Genomic DNA, 20,630 nt, shown 5'->3' on the forward strand with positions numbered 1-20,630 from the left:
CTGCTGGACCGGGGTGGTGGGGACACCCAGGCAGCACAGGCACGGGTGCTGTGGTTGAGCAGCTGCCTGGAGCCCTTCTATGCTGTAATTGATTGATGCTAATTAGGTTTCAGCAATTCTTCTTAGGCTGTAGTCGCTGCTCGCTGGTTCGGGGCTGCAGGTCTAGAAGCTTTATCAGCTGCTGTAAGGCACGATTGCCTCTTCCCTCCCCAGCCATGCCCCGAGCCCAGCCTTCCCTGCGCCTGCGCTGGCTTTTGGCAGAGCACAGTGATGGGAGACCACAAGCAGACATTGAGCAGGCCAAGAGCAATTGGAGAAGGTACTGTGCCACTGCCTTGGCACACAGCTTGCTTTCCAGCAGCTCCTCACGTTGACTCCAAATTTGTCAAGTCATCTCTGCAGCCAGCATTGGGGGGTGAGTCTGCAAGCAAAGTGAGTTTGTGCAACAAGATTGAGGATGGGAACGCTCAAATTAGGCTCACCTGGGAGTGCACTCCAAGTATGGCTTCCAGGGATGGCCCCTGGTTAAACAGCTGTAACAGACCACCAGCCTTTAGTTGTTTAATACATGGTTTATTGCGCTGGGTTGACTAAATTGCCAGTCTGTCCCCCCCTCACCAAGCCCCAGTGCATCACTGGTGCAACTGCATTTGTACCGTGATGGCCACCAGTGTGGTAAGAACAGCCCTGGCTGGCCAGCGTCTGATCCATTGGGAGAAGGTGGGAGAACTGAAATCCCTCCCTGAGGAGTACCAGGCATAGTATGCCACGATGGGGCTGTTCTGGGCTATCAAGAAACATCTCCACTGTGCCTTGTTCTCCTCATGACAGGCAACAGAAAAGGTGAGTGAAGGACCCCGTAAGAGCAGAGATGTCTGGGATGGACACACTAATGTCCCCTTTCCTGTCCAAGGGACCTGCCCAAGGGACCACAGAGCATGGATCACCTGGGTCCCAGCAAGCTGCCCCCTTCCATCCATGTGCGCAAGGGGATAGGGGCAGGCAGGTGGCATTCAGCTGGTGCCTTGGCTCAAACAGAGGGAAGGAGTTCAGGTACAAGACAGTGTTCAGCACACACACGCAGGATCACATAACAGTGTGGGACTAGGGCTATGGACCTGTGCGGAGCTATGAAACCATAGGTGTATAAGCCAAGAGCTGCTCACACCTTCAGAAGCGCTGGATCACAGCTCAGGACCATCTTGTTGGGTCTGATACAACCAGAGATATGGGGACAGCTGCCACAGGAGTGACTTGCAGGGCAGTCAGGAGCTTTAGGTGGAAAAGACCCCAAGCCTTCTCCAGAGTAATCCTCTGGGAGGTGTGGAGCCACAGGGCTCGGAGCAGGAGCTGTGGATCAGAGGTGCCAATGGATATCCTGGGTGGAGGGGTAGCTGGAGCTAATAAGTCCCCAGTACCCCCACCAAAGCGAAGGGCAGGTGGGAGCTGAGAGAAGGAACACCTTGCAGGAACAGCCCTGTGGCTCTGCTTGGCCCAAGCCCTGGGCTAGTGCTGTGCCCGATGTGCAAGCACTGAGAGACAAGCTGGGGCTAAGCTTGGTGCCTCGGGTGACCGGGATGCTGCATAGGCACTGCCCTGGCAGCCCTTGCCCCTAACTGCTAGTGAGGGGACAGTTTTCCTCCCAGAGACCTGCAATGTATATTCACAGAGGCAACCAAAGTACCTAGTCTCCAGGTCTCACAGGTGAGGTGTGGTAGAGCTGCAGGTCCCAACCAGAACCTAGTTTGGGGCAGCAGGAGCCCTGGCCTGTGCTTAAGGACTCAGTAGTAAGCGCTGAGAAGGGTTGAGACCTTGTGCAGGAGCTCCTTGTGGTTGGCATGCAGGGGGATCCTCTTGTCCAGCACCTGCCAGCGGATGCACAGCTCTGGGTCGCAGCCCTGGAGGAACTGGAAGGGGACCAGAGACATCACATACATGCTGCTGGTGAGGGGCCATGCCAGCCATGCTCAACAGCACCTCCAGTCCCCAGCCTTCTGCCCTTTCTTTTTAGGGCCCCTGGTGCAGTGCCACCCCATGTTCATCCCCATGTTCTTCCTCCACTGCATGCAGCAGGAGAAGCCCACTCATGATGAGGGCAAGATCTGGATCTGGACATCTGGCTCCCCTGTCCATGCCCACTGAGAGCTGGGTCAGGGAGCTGCACAGGCAAGGGGCCCATACCGAATTCAGCCTCTTCATCTCCACATCATTCTGGTTGTCAAAGTGCACACTGACAGCAACCGTCTCAACCCAGGCGTTATCTGTGTTGCGGGGGTCGTCAAGGTACCCCTTGTGTATCTGTGCACAGTGAAGGAATGCCACATTAGCAGAGCCCTCACCACCTCTCTCAGGGCACCAAGAAGCCCTGGGGATGGTGGGACATTGCCCCACAGCTCCTCTTCCCCACTGGAGACCAGCACCCTGTTCCCGCTGCAGCTGGAGCCATGGAGAGCGATCGCAGTAAGCACTGACACCCATGTGTGCAGCCCACCCCTGGAGTTCCTGGGCTGCCTCCCAGACCGCTGCGTGGTACGAGGCCATTACAGCGTGTGTCTGCCTGCCCCAGCCATTCCTCCCCAGTAGGAGCAGTGGCTAAGGGGTGATGCACCCTGACCCTGTACCCTGGGGACACCCATGTGCCCCTGTGCCGCCATGATGTCCACATGTCCCTGTACTGAGGTGTTGTCCCCATGTGCCTGTACCACCGTGACACCTGTGTGTCCCTGTACCAGGGTGATGCCTGCATGCCCCCACATCACTGTAACACCTGCATGCCCCTGTACTGCTGGGACACCTGGGTGCCCCCCCACCTCAGTGCCTTGTTTCAGCAAGTTCTGGAACTGGGGCCAGAACTCCCGGCGCAGGATCCACTTGAGCTTCAGTGGCAGCGTCTCACCTGGCTCCAGGGACCCCTGCACCAAAGTAGATGTCAGCCGTGGGGCCTGCCATCAGCCCAGCCCAGCCTCCTTTACTGCCACCAGCTTGGCCATCAGGCAGTTGCCACCACTGCTGAAGATGCCACAGGCTCTGGTGGGGGGAGCAAGCAGCAGTGGTGCCTCCCTCCCTCCCTCCCTCTCCTGCTGGAAGCCCTCAGCTGTGCCCCAGCATGTGTTTGAGTTTGCCTGATTCAACGTCTGACCACTCTGTCAAAGGATGCTACGCCAATGTCTTATGTCACAAAGGACATGCAAGAACTGAAGATGTGGAGGAGGAGGAGGAGGAGGAGGAGGGAGAAGAAGGAGACAGGGTGGGTGGGGGTATGTAATCCCACCACTGCCCACCCCCAGCACTCTTGGCAGCGCAGTCCTGCACTCAGATGCTCTGCAGGAGGGGCAGAGGTACCTCCTCGGACAAGGCCATGACACCCATCTGTGTTCCTTCTTTTTCTGCAGGGCATCCAGCCATGGGGCTGGGCCAGCCCTGTCTCCCCAGACCCTCTGTGCCAGCTGGCTTCCACCAGCTCTTACCCCGGGCAGAGCCCAGACATCTGACAGTGGGTACTGGGCTACTAGGACTTCCAGCATCTTCTTCAGGCTCTTCCTTATAATGGACCCATCCAAATTCCTCCGCCACCTGTGAGAGAGGCCCCTGTTATGCTGCAGCTGGACTCAGCTCCCCTCTGCCCAGCAATGGTTGAATGGGCAGTGGTGGGTTTTTCCAGGTCCCACTCTCTGTGAGGTGGCTTTGTGCTCCCTTTTCCATTCCACCTCCCCAGCCCTGTCCTGGAGCAACGACACCTCTCTGTCCCCAAGCACTCACCTGGTCACAACAGGGTGCAGGGCATGGTTGGGCCCAAAGCAGTGCAGCCTCCCGCGGCCTCGGAGCCCTGTCCTGCCCATGGGGTTCCTGTCAGGGAGACAAGTGGGCTGGGACAGTGCCAGGGTCCCTGTGCACACCCTACCAAGTTGATCAAAGCCCTGTACTGCTTCCCCTAATTTCCCACCACTGCACCACACCTCTTCTGGGTGCTAGGGGTTTTTTTGGGGGGGGGAATCCTAAGGACAATGTGTGCCGTTTTCCTTGCCTCACCATTAGCCAAGGGAAGCAGGAAGGAGATGGATGGACCCAGATCACCCTGGATTCTCCATCTCACCAGTGCTTTGTGTACAGCTGGGCACCCCAGCTCTCACCAAGCCCATCTGCCCTCACAGTGGATGCACTCACAGTGGCAGCCCATCCTGCACAGTGTAGAGGCCATGGAAGCTCTGCCGGTCAATCAGCCCATCCATGGTGTTGTAGTTGATCTTCAGGAGAAACTCCAAGGAGCTGGGGGGTGGGAGGCAGCCCGGCAGGGAAGGCTGGCTGTGCCACCCAGGGAAAGGGGCAGAAGAGTGGGGAGCCACAGGGGAACACTCACGGGCTGAACGGGTCCTGCACAGCCATGTCCTTGTGGTCAGCTGAGTAGGTGGGAGGGTCGTAGAGTGGGAAGTCCACCTGCAGAGCACAGGGCTGTGTCAGGCTCCCCTGCCTTGCATCCCTGCTCTGGTGGCAGGCAAGGACTGGGACCACTGGGGACACTTTCTGCCTCTGTCCCTTCCTCTGCCCAGCTCGAGGCACCATTCCTCAAGGCATGTAGGGTTCTGGGCCCTCCTTGGGGGCTGAGCTCAGGGTCTTAGCTGGAGGGTTGGTGACTCTCATTCATGTCCCCATGTAAGCCCGTGCCAGATCCTGTCCCTGACCCTGAGCCAGCCCTGATTCAGGAAATGTGGAGATGGGTGTTTGTCGCCTCTGTCTTCCAGCTGAGCAGCCCCAGGCATCCCTAGCACTGCAGATCCCAGCAGGAACTATGCCCATTCACTGCTTCTTGTCCCTGGGAGGGCCTTGGAGCAGCTGCTCCAGGAAGCCATTTGTCCCAGGGCTGGGAAAAACAGGAGCTCCCAAGTGTGACACAGGTGTGACGATGGGTCTGTTCCTATTCCCACCGCCATTGGGATCTGCTCCGTGCCCCCCCTCCCAGCCCTGCTGCCCAGGGTCACAGCTCCTACCTCCCAGGGCACCTTCTCATCTGGCACAGGGAAGCGGAGGGTGTGAGACCCTGGGTACAGAAGGTTTCGGGCAAGCACATGATATGGGGGCTGGCTGTCTTCAGGTTTCCCCTCCAGGTCAGCCTCCTTCGTCTCCAAGGCTTTGCTGGAGCCTGTGAGGCAGACACAGACAGCGAGGCCCCACAAAGCAGGGTGCTGAGTCCAGTCCTGCAGATTGTGCCTCTGCTGAAGGGGTTGGCTGGGTCTCTCCATGGGGATGCTGATGTGCCCTGGGGGCCTGGCCCCAGGCATCCCTTCCAGCAGGCCCTGGAGGAACTCCCCCAGGGATGCTGCAGTGGAAAGCCTCAGCTGTGGGCTCCAGAGAGGGCTCTGGATTGGAGGGTGGGAAAGGCTGCAGGATGGTCTGGACAGTCTTGCAGAGCCCCCAAACCTCCCTGGGCCAAAGAAGCTTCTGCCTCTGCCTCACCACTTAACAGAGGAGTGCAAGGGGCTGCTCAGCCCTGCAGCTCTGGTCTGCAGCCCCATGGGTGCCAGCATGGGGCTCCGGGTTTCCCCAGTGCTGCGGGGGTGGAGGTGGACTCTGCTTACCCACAGGTGGCACATCCTCCCCTGAGCCGAAGCCATTGCCCTGCAGCGCCTGCATTATCCACCTCAGGGCCTGGGCACTCTGATGCACCTGCATGGGACAGGAGAGGGTCAGCCCTCCCAGACCCCAGCTGCTCCCTGGGTTCCCTTGCTCAGGTACTGCAGGATACAGCCCTGGCAGGAGGCCCTGCTATCCTTGGCTCCTGGCTGCTCATCCCCCAGGGAAGCAGTGGTCCTTGCTGTGCCTTGATGCTTGGCTTGGAAAACCACCTCCACGGAAACAGCAGCTGTGCTGCAGCTGTCTCAGAGAAGAGATGCCAGGGCCCAGTCCAGCTCCCCAGGCACCCCACTGCTCATGCAGGGTGTGGAACAGCATCGCTGGGAGGGGGGGTGGAGAATCCCCCATCTCCAGAAGGTCTGGAGGGTCCTCTCAGGCCAAGAAGATCTGGGTCAGCTCTAACTGCTTGTGTGACCTGTGGAGGCAGGGGCTCTTCCCACCACTTCCCACCTTCATACCACTGTTCTGTTTGACTCCCACTTTGGAGTCAAACAGAACATTTCCCATAAACCTTCTCCTCTTGGATGCAACTGTTTTGGCAGGGAAACTCAAACTGTTTGAAGGGGGATTGATTCAGAATGCTTTCTCTTGTGCTCTGGTTCAGTTGACTCAGTCCTTGGAAAACCCCACCTTTCTTAGGTAGTTGCTCAGCTTTTGCCTCACCTGGTCTTCCAGAGAGACCAGCCTCTGCTCCACCAGCCCTGTCCTCTTCACCCGGTCCAAGTCCAGCAGCTCTGCCAGTACATCAACTCTGGAGGGACAGTGAAGAGAGGAACCCCCTCAGCAGCCACCACTGCACTAATCCTAACTCTTCCCTGCCCAGGACACCAGAGGACAGAAAGATGTCCCTGTGTCAGGAGCGCTGGTACCTCTGTGCAATATCTCGTATTTTCTGCTCTATGTTCTGCTTCTCCTGGCATTGCTGGTGCTGCAGGTAGTTCTCCTTCAGGTACATCTCCCAAGAGAGGAGGGCAGCTTCTTCATTCTTTTCCAGCTTCTCTTCTGCCAGAGGAAGGGGACGGCAGTGCTATCAGATCCCTGGGCACCCCAAAACCCAGTGCTGCACACCAGATGCCAAGGCTCATGCCTTGGTGCATGATGCTGTGCCCCGGGGAGGTAGCAAAGGCCAGGAGGGGAGATGCTGGTCCTTACTGAGCTGTTTGTTGCGCATGGCAGGCCTGCGGAGCAAGACTCGCTGGACCAGGATCTGCAGGTGATTGAGGAGGATGAAGGGTGGAGGTGCGGGAGGGCGGCCGTGGTACTCCTCAATCAGATCGTGCCGCTGGAACTTCCAGATCTGGTCCGTGTGCTCCTGGACCTGCTGGAAGGTATAGCTGGGGCAGAGCCCAGGTGTCAGCCGTGATGTGGGGATGATGGGGCACACCATGTCGGTATGGTGCCCCAGGTTCTACCCGTCTGCCTTACCAGCCCTGGTCTGCACCCACTACTTCCACCATATCTATGACCCCCTCAAAGTGTCCCTGTGCTCTGGGCAGCATGTGCCCCAGGACCTTCCTCGTGCTTTCTCAGAGTGCAGTGCCCTGGCCATGACCAAGCCCACAAGCAAAGCCAGCTTGGTACACTGTCAGGACCATGGGACCAGGTCAAACTCACTTGAACATGGCAATGAGGAGGTTGAGGAGGAGGATGTTGGTGAAGAGCAGGTACAGGCACAGTAAGATGACTGTCAGCCACTCTGGGAAGATGGGTTTCTTGCTGTCCTCATTTGTCTCTGGACACTTGGGCTTGTAGGGGTCAGTTCCATTAGGGGTACACTGGTCAATGTTGAAGTTAACCCCTGGAAGAGAGCATGGCATGGCTCCACTGCAGCCAAACCTCATGGTGTCTCAGGAAGCCCACTGTGCTCTCTGAAAGTGGCCAGCATCAAGGGAACTTAGCACCAGACAGGGATGTGACCTCAATCTGCATCATCGCAGGTCCTCTGTTCATTGCCACCAGCTTTGCAGCTGTGGCACTAAACTGGATTGACTCATGCTCCTGTGCCTTTGCTAGTGTGCTCTCTTGACCACTTGGGCAGGTGCAGTCCCTGGGTTTGCATTGGTGGCAATGCTCCCAATGTGCTGGAGCAGGGCTCCATCCCCATGCCCTGTCATTTTTCCCTCCTGGACTTAATGCTGTGCTTGGAGAGAAGCCCTGTGCAGGACTTACATGGCCCAACATGGCAGGAGCTAGGCAGACTGCAGCATGAGCTTGGTACCCCTCAGCCTTGTCACAGCCACCCTGCTTGTGCCACACGCTGACACCGGCCGGTGTCCCTTACCATCGATGTAGGAGGGAATCTGCCCGAAGATGGTCAGGTAGGAGTGGTAGACCACGCCACGGAAAAGCCACTCCACACGTTCCTCATTGTGGATCAGGATGGCCTGCTTGGCAACCCCAAAGGACACCACCCACACTGCTAGCAGGAAGAGGAAGAAGAAGACATCTTTCATCTGCAAAGACAGAGGGGAAGCAAAACAGGGTCCTGAGCAAACCCCACTCCAGGATAGGATAACACGGTGGCACACCCGTCCCATGCAGTCATCTGGCTGCTCTAGCTGATCGCCCCGGCTGGGTGAGGGGAGGTCTCACCATGCGCTTCACAATGATGATCTTGGGCCCCAGAGTTTTACTGACTGTGAAAATGTGCATCAGACGCAGGCAGAAAATTATAAAAGCCAGTGACAGTATGATGCGCCCGGGATATAAAGTTGCCGGTATCAGCCTGGGCACAGAAGAGAGGAAAGGAACATCTCAGTGCCACCAGTGTGGGTTTTTTTCTGATCTCACAGCATTACACTTCTGCAATATCAGTGAGCTTCCCCGGAGTGCTGGGTGAGCAGCTGAAAGCAGAGGCAAATTACTCAAGAATTACTCAAATGACCACAAAATCTTCATTGGCCTTCAGAAGAAGAAATTGCAATTGAAGAACCTGCATAAACATCACACTAGTTTTGTAGCTTATAGCTGTGGCTTGAGCCTCTGCACTGCCAGGCAAGTGGCTCTGCAACTCACCTGCAAGTCAGCCCTGTGATAAAGACTAGGATGGCGCAGATATCCAACTTATTCCAGAAGTCCTTGAAGTACAGGGAAGCCATTTTCACAACTCCAAACCCATCTGGATCATACAAGAGCTGTCGGCAAGAGATGAGGTGTTGGTATTTCAGTGAAAGCCTTGTAAGATACTTATCTGCCTTGCAGAGGGGAGGGACCGTACAGACCTGCTGGCCATCACTGGAACCTCTTGGTTACCTGAAGGTACCCTGAGCCTATGGGGTTTTCTATAGGGGCATGGAAGGAGCATGGGGAGAGATACCTGAGACATGGGGCTTTTTATTCTGGTGAATAAAGGAACTGAGATGTTGAAGCAAAAGCTGAAAAAAAGTAAATGTCACTCAAAGCCTGGAAATGCTTCTGGGTATAAATGCCCAAGGAAGGAGGTGGTCCCTCTGTCTCCTGATGTTTTCAGCTCAAAACATCATGACTTTCTGCAAGTACCCAGGGCCAAACCAGGCACAGCCAAGGAGATTCTCCAGTCTCAGAGACATGGGGATCTGGCAGTACCTTGTGCTGGGACCTCTCTGAATGGATGGTGACATGGGAAGCAGCGTGGGAATGTGAGCTACGCAGGACCTTCCAGGAGCACCTGGAGGGGTGTCTCACCCTCCTCTCACCTCCTCCCAGCCTCTGCTCTGCCTGCACCATACCTGGCGGGTCTCCTCGCACACCAGGGAAAAGAGCCAGAAGTAGATGAGGTACTCCCGCCAGGATGGCAATGGCTGGAAGTCAACCATCAGGACGTAGGCAAAAAGCAGAAGGAAGGTGAAGTAAGAGAGGATGTTCATGTGGAAGATGACAACAGGTGCTGTGAAGAAGGCTCGGAGGCGCATCAGGCAGCCCATGGGCTGCAGCCTCTTCTCCCTGTGGGCAGCAGGGGTGGAAGCAGGGCTCAGCTGCCCAGAGAGATGCCACGGCAGCTTCTCCCAGCCAGCCTTGGTGCCCATGTGCCCCAGATGCAAGAAGTACCTGAAGGTAATGAGGCTGGTGTACAGAATTGGGAAGAACAGCATGCATGTGATCACCCGCCAAAGTCCGTTGTCCACGCACATCTTCCCCCACCAGACTTTGGTTAGAAAGGCCTGTGAGGAGGAAGGAAGAGGAGCACTGGTTACAGAAGCCCCCTCTGTCCCTGTCAGAATGGGGCAGAGCACCACCGCTGCCAAAAAGGAACCCTGGATCTGGGGCAGGGGACACTTGGGCACTTCCCCTCCAAGCATCACTACTGGGAACTCACCTGGACACCCCCATGGGACACAAAATTCATGTTCTTGGCCTCCAATGCCAGCTGTAGACAGGTTGTCTTCCCCCAGGCCTCAGAGACACGAGTGAGGAGCTTCTGGGCTCTCTCTTCATCCTTGCGGTAGCAGTCTGTGAACACGCCTGGCCATGCAAGGAACAGGGAGACAAGGCTGAGCTCTGGGGACAACTTGGTGCTCAGCAAGGTGCCTGCAGAGCCACCCTTTGCAGCAGGATCTGGACACTGCGCCACACAGTGGCACCCTCTGTGCTACCACCACCACCCAGGCACAGCCCTTGCAGCACCATGACCCCAACCATGACGAGGGGAGCCCCATTTGGCACCACCCACTCCACCCATCGCCCCCAGACACCTCCTAGGCAAAGCTAGCCAGCCCTGCAGGGCATGTCCGCAGTTCTGGATTGATGGTCCCCTCCTGCTCACCAATTGCCTTGTGCTCATACTGCTCAGCCAGGGCCAGCATGCCATCGGTGGTGTCAGTGTCTTCCTCCTCCTTGGCAAGCTCCTTCAGGATTTTGCTGCAGGCCAGCGCAGCTGCCATGCAGTCCTGGCTCTGGAGCAGAAGAGGCCAGAGAGAGCATGGGGCTCTGCGCCCTACCCTGCAAGTCCTGGCAGTCCTGCCAAGCACTCCATGGCTCCCATGGAAGGGAAGGAGGGTGTCCCAAGCAGACAGCTGCTCAGGACTAACAGCTTGCCAATACAAGGGCTGAGCTGTGCTCCCCTCTTGGTGCAGGGGCAGTAGGTAACCCACTGCCACAGGGAATCCAGGGACACCCCTGGTCTCCTAGTGGGAAGCCTTGGGTGACGGGATGGTGTGACTCCATGGGTCTGCATTGCTCACTGTGCTGCCAGCCACACTGCCTCTTGCCCTGGGGATGCTGTTTATGGGTGGAAGCCTTCTCCACCCCAGCTGCCATGCCCCCTGTGTCCTGTTTGCGGTGTGCTGAGCCCTCTCTTGGCCTCTGCAAGGAAGACCACACTTTTGCCCAGGCACATCACCTCTGCCCGCAGCACATGTTTTGCCTGGGATGGGAGGAATCTGGCGTCGTGGTGTGGGGATAAACATCAAGTGTCTGCAGGCTCACTAGCTGACTCTCATTTGGCTGGGGGTCAGTCTCGGGCACTGCCATGGGCCATCTTGCCTGCTCTCCCTAATGCCAGCAGAAACAATCTTTCCTCTTGGGGCTCGGAGGTTTGGCTCCATCTGAGCCTCTCAGCAGGGACCAACAGCTCTGGGCTGAGATACCTGGGCCCAGATGATTTCTGCCAGCTCCTTGCGGTTCTGGACCACAGCCCAGATAAGCAGGTCACGGACTGGGTCCATGGTGAAGGTTACTCGGTTGGCAGAACGCTTGTAGAGGGACCGGAGACTTGACCCCTGAACCTGCAAGGCATGCGATGGTCAAACTTCTTAAGATGCCAAGAGGCTGTAGAAAGCAGAGATCCCCTCAACACAAAGCCACCCCCAAACCCTGGGTGCCTGCCTCCACTACTCATGGAAGGTCCTTTGCTGCAGATAGTGGGGTGGCCAGGACTGGACTCTTTCTGGAAATGCCACTTTTTATGGGGCCAGGATCATGTTGGGGTGTGCCAATCTTGCCCAGTGCACCCACCCCACTGGGTCCTGCCCACCAGAGGCATGCAGCTACATGGTGCTGCAGGGGTAGAAAGGTGGGAATTCCACTTGAATGTGGGGCAGATGACTTGGGCAGGCCTTTAAGGGATTTTAAGTGGGATTCTTGAGCAGGCAAGAGGACAGAGACCCAGCTGCAACCTCCAGGATGGTTTTCTGAGCCAGCATCCCCCTCCCTAATGCAACCCTGCCACCACATAACCTGGAGATGCATACATTCAGCTTCATGTGCGGGACAGGGATGGAGAGCCGGGGCCGGTCTGTGTGCTTGGGCTTTGGGTAGAGAGGCTGTGTGGAGCAGCCTAGGAGCTCTCGCAGCACCTGGGAGACATGGTGCAGTTGGATTCTTGTCATTTTGGAGCCAGCTGTGTGCTCTCTCTCCTCCAGCAGGACTTTCTGCAGCTTGCTGTGGAACAGGCAGGATGGTTCCATGTTGTTGTAGAGGTAAACCAGGGTGTCCCAGGTGACAAACTCCTTGAGACGCACTCCCTGCTCCAGAAACAGCTTCACAAACTCTGGCTTGTCGGAGATCAGGGCAGCTGCCATCACGGGGTGGAGATCTGTGGGCTGGCAGGCCAGAGGTAGAGGTGAGGGGCTCCATGGCCCCAAAGCAGGGCCCCACCATGCTCCTCACTCAGATGGCGGGAAGATTTAATCCCTGAGCACACAAGGAGTTTCTCGGTGCATAAGAGCAGCTGGGATGTACTGGGACTTGTGGGACATGACCCAGAGACACACTTCTGGGCAGTGAAACCCTCTGCTCCCTTGGCTGCTGGGTGGAGGGATGGAGTAGGGTAGAGGGTAGACCCTCTTTCCCCAGCTCATGAGGATGCACTGTACAAATGAACAGGCCCGCACAGGCTTGTCCTCTGTGCACAACTCTTCAGCTGAAGGATCATGGTGCTTTCAATTGGATCTCAGCCGTGGGGAGACTGACTGCCCTCAAAAACTCTCCCTAGGCACAGCTGAGGTGAACAGTGCCCTCAATATCCACAGTCTTCCAGTGGGACCTGACAAGCTGTAAGCCTGACCAGACAAGCAGCACAGGTACTCCCTTACCTTCCACTCATGGTCATCCGTGAAGATCTCACTCCGAGCAATGTCCACCCTGTTCCAGGCCACAGCTAACTTCAGCTGGTGGTCCCAGTTCTCACGACCAAAGTGGTCCTGGTTTCGGGATGCTGCATGCAAAGTATGTGTGTTAGAACACAGGATTATTTACATGACAAGACATACCACTTGGTAGCCCCCATGGAGGCCTGGTCCTTTGGGCGAAACATCTCCCTGGTCAGCTCAGCATCACGAGGTTGAGGCACCCCTTTGGCGACATCATAAGTCAAGCAGCTGCAGAAGGTGGCTTGTGACCCCATCCCATTCATCTCACCCCATCCTTCCAAGCAGGTCCCCACGCCTCACCTTTGAACAGGGCTTGGAGGATGGCCACATCCACATCCTGCTGGCCATATTTGCCCTCTCTGAAAATGGTCAGGAGCTGCCGGCTCCGCACTATGTCTTGGATCTACAAGAAGAGCAGTGGGCAAGCAATCAGCAGCTGCATCTCCTCTCTGCTGCTTCCCACACTCCCCTGTCCTGTGTGGGGCTCCCCTCGGGTTGCCTGCAGACTCCCTGTTCTGTGTCTCCCAGCCTGGCTAGGGTAGGTCCCAAGTAGTACCTCTCTGCCTAAAGGGAGCTGGCAGTGGAGGAGCAGAGCTCAGGCCCTTGGAGTGCCCACCAGGACAATGCTGAGCATGGCTGGGTGGAGATGGATGGTCAGTGGAAGATGAGTCTTAACCTTCATGCTGCTCATGGGCAAGGACCCCTGGGGACACCTTTGATTTCCACAAGTTCAGCAAGAGGTGATGTCTGCCTGCAAGAGGCTCACCTTCTTGGTCCACTCCACCAGCTTGCCCTCAGTGAAGAGCTCATAGGTGTCATGGAAGAACATGCTCAGCTTCTTCTGGATCAAGGCAATAGTTATCTTGGGCACAGGCAGGCTGGCCACCTGTGCAATGACATCGGCCACACGCCCAGACCCTTCCACAATCACACAGGGAGTCCCGTTGGTGATGGCATTGTAGATGGTCTGCAACAGAGGAGGGAGGATGGTCCTAATCCCACCCGGAGGCCAGTAGACCCTCTCTGAGCCTGAGACCCACACCGATGTTCCACAGCACTCCCATTTGGCTGCATTTCATCTAGTGTTGCACCATGCTCACACTGACACTGGAGAGGAGCACTCCCGGCAAGGAGCTGCCCCCTCCCACCACCACATCCTCTCAGCTCTGTTGGGACCATGCAGGAGCAGTTCCTTACATCAAGCGTCCCTGGACCTCCTTCCAGCACCACGCACACAATGGGGATCTTGATGGTGACGCCTGTGGGGAAGCAGAGCCCAGGGTCACTTCCCTGTGGGGCAGGCACCCACCATGCAGCTGAATGTGGTCTCCTCTGAGCATGGAGTGTGAAAGGCAAGGTGGGAGCACTGCCCCTGACATACAGGCTCCAGGAGAGAGGGGAGACTATCTGGCAATCATGCTGCTGGAGCATGTGCGTGCATGTGTTAGAATAGAAGGTCATTTGCACAGAAGAAAGATACCACCTGGAAGGCCCCAGGGAGGCATGGCCCTTTGGGAGAAATTACTCTCCCTGATCAGCTCAGCATCACAAGGTTTGGGGACCTCTTTGGTGACCCCATAAGTCAAGCATCTGGCAGAGAAAGGCTCTTTGATTTGTGTCACTGAGAAACCAGGTTCCACATTTATTATGACAATCCCCTCAAATCCCTTGCCTGGATCCTCCAGGGAAGCCACAGCCTACCTTCTCACTGGCAGCCAGGATGGGCACCCCTTACAATGGATGGCCAATCCCAGCTTGTGCCCTTGCCTGCCTCAGTCCTGGCTATGTGTTGCCATTACCTCCTTTCACCTTGGTCTGCTCCGAAATGTACTTCTCCAGTCTGGTCCTCAGGGGGATTTCCACCCCATACCTCCCATGGGTCCCATCGTCCACCAGGATGAAGTGAGAGTGGTTGCTGTCCAGGCATGACAGACTACCTTGGTTCTCCTCATCCAGTATGTACTCAGCTGGAAAGCCACCCTGTAAGGTGGAGGAGGAGACTCTGGGAAAAGCCTGGCAGGGCTGCAGAGGAGCATTAGATGCCCAAAGCAACGAGCATGTGGGACAGGAACAGGCCAGCAAGTGGGGACAGTCTGGCCAAACAGCCCTCCCTGCCCCTCCTGCAGTCCTCATGTCAGCCTTGCCCCATGCTCCTCTGTCTCTGCTCTACCTGCCCTCACACGCACAAGGGTTCCTCCCAGGAGAAGAGCAGCACCTACACAAGACACTGGGCTTCTCAGCAAACATCAGCCCAGGACCATCACTCCTTCTGGTGCAGATGCGTTTTACCAGGGCAGCCAGCCTCAGACACTTCTTGAAGCACCCATTCCCAACACAGTCCTTGTCAGGACTACCCTGGCAGTCCAGACATAGGCAAAGCAAACACATCTCCAATGCTTTCTGGCTCACCATGGGGCAGATGAGGCTCTCCCGGTTGTACACGGTCCCCCAGGTAGCTATGCCAATGGTGACAATCTCGCCCTCCTTGTGACTGCAGCTCAGGATGAAGTCTCGCACTGCCTCTCCCACCTGTTTCATCACACCAGCGTGGGACCCCCCTGTGATGATCCAGGCCCCTGGGGGTCAGAGAGGGGGGCTTGGGAAGGGAGGTGCTCTGCTCACAGCAATCTCCTAGCATCCCCCTATATGGCTGCAGGAACACCTGGTCCTCAGAGATGGTCCACCCCCCAGAAGATATCTTCCCTGCCCACTACATCAAGCCCTAGAAGCACGGGAGATGCATTCTTCAGCAGTGTTGCATCTCTCAGTACACCTCCCTGTGAGCCTATTTGCAGCAATTGTGCAAGAACAGTCCATCCCTGGTAGTGGTAGTCCAGACAGGGATCTACAGGCCTCCTGGGCCAGCTCTGCATCTCCACAGCACCCCAACTCACTGAACCTGTCATGGCCAGATGACAGGCCCCTCTTCTGCTGCAATCACAGAGAGAGCCTGTGCATCTCTTACCAGTGGTCTGAGCCACTTTGACTAGCCCTTGACGGAAGATGTTCTTCAGCCTTGGCTTCATGATGAAGTTTTTGGCTCCTCCGGTGACAGAGATGAGCAGGTTGGGTGCATCGAGGCCCCAGTGCTGTGTCATGAGGTGGTAAATGACCCGTGGAGGGGTATCTGAGGAGACGCGCACATACTGCAAAAAAGAAAGCATACATGTGTTTTGGGTAAAAACAACAGGGTCAGGGTAACAGGGCACCTCCACCACAATTTCTCCTGTCCCAGCAAAGAACCAGGGGCTTCCCATGCCATTTCCCAGAAGAGTCTTGTTACTGCTGCCGCAGGTCTTTGTGTGTGACTCATTTGCTTCCATGGGACCAAAGGGAAGCTAACCTCAGGACAAGAACAGGGAACAGCCACTCCTTAAAGCATGGACCTCACAGCATGATCAGTCTCATGGTTTCACAAAGGGACTAGGTACAGGGCTGGGAGAGAGGAGGGATCCTGTCCCACACCCCTTCTTCTGCCTGGGCCATTGTTGCCTTTGGGGCATTTCCATGCTTTCCTAGCCTCCTGTCATTCAGGAGGGAAATATTCGTATTTCATTTGCCATGGAAAGACCTGAACCCACAGGCTCCCTGTGCACCACAGATGGGAAAAACAGATCACCTTCCCCATCTTCTGTCCCAGGCCGGTGAAGTGGATATCACCAAAGGCATCTGTTGGCATTTCCTGGATGTGCCTGCTGGGGTCCCATTCCTTCCCCAAGAAGATGGGAGGTTTGGCAGCATCTTCCAGGTGCTGCTCCCTGAGATAGCCACACTCGCACACAATTCTCCTGAAACACAGACCACCAACTTTGTCAAAAACAATCTAAACCCAAAAGGCAAAGCCCAGCTTGCCTACCTGCCTTAGCCCAGGCAGGAGGTGTTGGCGTTCTCATTAAGAACACCACAGGCACTGGCATTTCCACACAGCTCGTCCTCCATCTCAGAGCTTGTGCAGAAATAAAGGCATCATTTGGGGGAAAATTTAGCAAAAAATTAGTATTTCTGCCTCTGGAGGTTTAGGACAGAAATATTAATGTTGCTCTGGCTGAAGTATGGATGGAAATGACTGCATGTGAAAGCATCCAGGTTCCTCACTGGGACATGGGATATCAGCCAGGTGATAGCAGGGTGAAGAACCAGTCAAAAAGGAATTTGTGAATTGCCTTTACACCAGGTCCCTTGACAGAAAGGTGTGGTTTTCCGGTGCTGTAGCTTTGTCACCAAACACCCCTTCTGCTTTCCTGGCAGGGGAGGGGAATGAGGAACTGTCTGACTTACCCAGAATCTGATGTCTGGGAACTTTCAACAAAGTAGGTGCACTCTTTCTTCCGTATGTTTTCAGGAATCCATGAGATGAGATTTTCCTGAGGAAGTAGGAAAAGCAGCAAGGGGTCAGGGTTTGTGCAAAAGGGCCAGAAGTTATGCCAGGGGCCAGACCCCTTGGTGCTTGGAGCATATCTGGGTACTTCTTTTGATGTGAAGGAAGAAAAGCTCCATTGCTATCTGCAAGGAAAAAGCCAGGTGTACTCCAAGGAGAGGAAATATGAAATATGTGCCTCAGATATTTGGGGTTTTTCTGTCTGTCCCTAAAACCAAAGTGATCTGTTATTAATGCTCCAGTTAATGAGTCAACAGATAACTCATTAACGCTTTTCCATCTTGTGTGGTTAACCTCCCCCTCGTCAAGTACCCCATGAACTTACCTTTTCATTGCTGCCAGTGGGGAAATGTGCCTTCCGTCTGCTCTTTGAGACACTGCTACTGCTCTGCTGGAGGTTGGGGACCACCTCAAAGTCGCTCATCTTTCTAGGGTGTGTGGCGGGGTTGTCTCCTCTCTCAGGGCACACCTTGTTCAGTTCGGAGGGGAGCACCTTGGTGCGCCGGCCACGCGTGGCCATGGCTGCTGTATCTTGCCCTGCTTGCCCTCCTCTCTCCTGTTCCTAAGCTGGGAGGTCCTGAACATCTCCATGCTGAGTGCAGCAGAAAAGAGGAAGGATACCCATGGTCTTAAAGCACTGGGGCATCCTGTCCATCTTTCCCTGGGTGGAGAGATGTCCACAGGAAGCCTGCTGGACCTGCACCATGGGCCTGACACCAGGACCACCTGGGTAGTGAAACAGCCTCAGCATGCACTGTGCTGCCTCAGGCAGCCTGTCAGCCTCCAAAAATTGACCCTGCCAAACTCTGCCCACCAGCAGAGCTGCTGGCCTGACTGCTCTGCTGCCTGGCCTCCGCCAGCCTGCAGGTCTCCTTGTTTGCTCTCCGCTGCAAGCAGCTGGGATGTTTCTGGCAGCAGGGAGAGCAGAAACAAGGTCTCTTGTGGAAGCAGCCCAAGCAGGGCCCTGCCTGGAAAATCTGTATCAATATGCTGACTGCAGAGACAGGGCACTCCTCCATAGCAGGGATCTCATGCCTACTGCAAAGGTCCCCTGAGAGCCCAGAGCTAAAAACCGAGGTGCACACATGCTGTATAGCAGGGGATGCAAAACTTGTGAGCCCTCCCAAATGCTCACAGCCCCCATTGCTGAGCTCCTGAACTGCTAAGACTGGTGCGCTGCTGGAGCAAGGATGGAAAAGCTGCTGGGTGCCTCTGGAGCCCAAAGGGGAATGGTGTCCTCTCAGGGGAGCTGTGATGAGGTAATGGAGGAAGCACAGCACTCAGGTAAGGGGCCGGTGAAGCTGTGTGGTCAGCAGGCCTGTGTTTAAGGAGGATTTTGGCTGCCTTTCTGGAAGCCAAACTCTGCATCAAACCCTTAGGGGTGACAAGGAGTGGCAGAGAAAAATGATGGCTACCACTGTATTTCCTTCACATCTCTTTCCTTCAGGCTCAGCGCTGCTGCAGGCAGGGAGCAGCAAGGAAAAGCCTTTTTGGCAGTCTCATAGAATCATAGAATAATTTATGTTGGAAAAGACCTTTAGGATCATCCCTCACAGGCTCCCTCCAGGAAGTATGCAGCCCAACCAACCTGACCTTAGGAGACAGATTTTTGACAGGCGGGCTTTCTGCATCAGAACAACATACAGCAGATCTAACTGCTTGAGAAAGAGCTGTCTAAACAAGGTCAAACACACCCTTAATTATTGTTCCTGGCCCTCCAGGGCGGGCAGGCTGGTGGGACTTTGGGGCATGGCCACAAGCAGCTCATGCAGGAAAGACTTTCACACCATAGGCACACCGAGGGTCAACAAACAGAATACCTGTTCTCAAGGGCGCTGGCACCAAGGGCAAAGCCTCTCCAGCAGCACACACTGCCTGTGCCCCCCCCCCCACCCTGCTTGGGAAGCACTGTGGGAGGGAGGCTGCACCCCTGAGGGGCTTGCCTGGCAGCCTATCCCACTGCAGGCAGCACAGGGCCCCTCACCCTGCAGGTCAGGTCACCTCTTGGCTGCACAGGGTGGTCACAGCACCCATTAGGACAGGGGTGCAAAGCCCTGACTGCAGGTGCTGAACACTGCCTGTGAGCCATGCCCACCCCCCACTGCCCCTCTGCCGGCACGACCATCAGCAAGGCTGCCTGTACCTTTCCTGCAGCATCCTCTGGCTGCATCACCAGCTCCTCTGCTCCGTGCCTGTCATAGGGATTCAGCCCCGTGTCCCTCTCCTCCAGCGGGTCATTTTGTCAATGGAGACACGGACGATGAGTGGAGAATAGGGCAGAGCTGCCTGCGAGCTGCCTGCAGAGGAGGAGATGGCAGAGTGGCTGGCAGCCTCCCAGCAAATCAGGCTGCAGAAGTGGTCCCTGCCGAGAAGCTGCAGCGCCCAGGCAAGTCTTGAGTTTGCTCAACCGGCTGAGTCACGCTCCCTGTAGCCCGCAGCAGCGATTTCCACCCACAGCATCCAAGCGCACAGCCTGCCACTCACTGCTGTCAGCCCCACACAGGGCGAGACACTCACGCCTGAGCCCCTCTTGGGGCTGTTTGGGGGACAGGGGCGCCCTGGCACACAGATGTTGCAGGAAAGGAGTGGCAGCTCTGATGGAGAGGCTTTGCTGCATCACAGGCTTGGCAAGCGTTATGAAAATTCCCTTCCCTATTATATCAATCCGTCTTCATAGCATGGATATCTATTAACTTTATTTTTATATATGTATTTATACAGGTAAGTTATACACCGTGATGTGATGAGGTAGTAGAATTTCACTGGAGACTTTGGTATTGTTCATGCTTAAGTAAAACAAATGAAAGGGCAGCCCAGCCTGGAAAGAATGACTTTGCTTCATAGTAGCTTAGAGCTCTCCATGAAGGATAAAGGATACCCCGGTACAACCATGATAATGCCAGCATCCCAGCCCCTCTGACATGTTTTTGAAACCCTCCCAGCATCGTCTGGTGTCATAGATCAGTAGCTTAAGAAAGACTGACTCCAGGGATGCCTGGGATCAGTAGACAAGTACAAGAATGCTGCAGAAATAGACTGGCTTTGCAAAGTTTTACTGTGATTGGAAATTGGTGGTGTGGCTGCTAGTGATTAGTCCAGTCATGTTGCATCTGAATGCTTGAAGGGTATAAGAATCCTGTGTAAAACCACATTCGGGGTACCTCGGTTTGGCTGGGACACCTCATGCATATGAATAAGTATTTACCCTTGTAATTCTGTGCTTTGCATCCCAGCCTCTTGCCTCAGTCGGCATAGGCCAGGTGCAAATTTTCATAACACAAGCCATGGGTGAAGAACCTCCCTGACACACCACAGGCAGCAAATGCCTTTCAGCTGGTGGTTCCCACCTCTGGGTTTCAGAGGGTCTCCTCCTCCCATTATTCCCCACGCCCTAAATGAACTGGCTTTGCAGCCACTTAACTTACGTTTGCCACAAAATTCACTTAACAAAACCAGCATTCGTCTTCCTCAGGAAATGTGCTAAGCAGCAAAGCCAGGCCAGGAAGGCAGCCAAGGCAGTGGATGCTGCAGCAGTGAGCGATTTGGCCGGCTGTGGC

General features: G+C 55.6%; 1 protein-coding gene across 1 annotated transcript; it reads right to left on the reverse strand.

Annotated features, from left to right (window-relative positions):
* Nucleotides 1-565: 565 nt before the first annotated feature.
* On the reverse strand, nucleotides 566-19,592 carry TRPM2 (transient receptor potential cation channel subfamily M member 2). The gene is made up of 33 exons (XM_064457058.1): nucleotides 19,217-19,592; nucleotides 17,399-17,665; nucleotides 16,974-17,059; nucleotides 16,315-16,483; nucleotides 15,661-15,841; nucleotides 15,105-15,271; nucleotides 14,495-14,675; nucleotides 13,893-13,954; nucleotides 13,462-13,662; nucleotides 12,996-13,098; nucleotides 12,639-12,760; nucleotides 11,796-12,146; nucleotides 11,193-11,330; nucleotides 10,370-10,499; nucleotides 9,923-10,068; nucleotides 9,655-9,767; nucleotides 9,336-9,549; nucleotides 8,644-8,762; nucleotides 8,221-8,353; nucleotides 7,910-8,081; nucleotides 7,243-7,426; nucleotides 6,781-6,962; nucleotides 6,498-6,630; nucleotides 6,292-6,379; nucleotides 5,574-5,661; nucleotides 4,986-5,137; nucleotides 4,358-4,434; nucleotides 4,165-4,266; nucleotides 3,760-3,846; nucleotides 3,468-3,573; nucleotides 2,811-2,912; nucleotides 2,182-2,298; nucleotides 566-1,907 (listed from the first exon to the last, which is right to left on the reverse strand). Exons 2-33 carry the CDS (start codon nucleotides 17,591-17,593, stop codon nucleotides 1,782-1,784), a joined length of 4,527 nt encoding a protein of 1,508 aa, XP_064313128.1. The 5' UTR covers nucleotides 17,594-17,665; nucleotides 19,217-19,592; the 3' UTR covers nucleotides 566-1,781.
* Nucleotides 19,593-20,630: the final 1,038 nt, after the last annotated feature.

This window comes from Phalacrocorax carbo, chromosome 7 (genome assembly GCF_963921805.1).
Source record: "Phalacrocorax carbo chromosome 7, bPhaCar2.1, whole genome shotgun sequence".
NCBI lineage: Eukaryota > Metazoa > Chordata > Aves > Suliformes > Phalacrocoracidae > Phalacrocorax > Phalacrocorax carbo.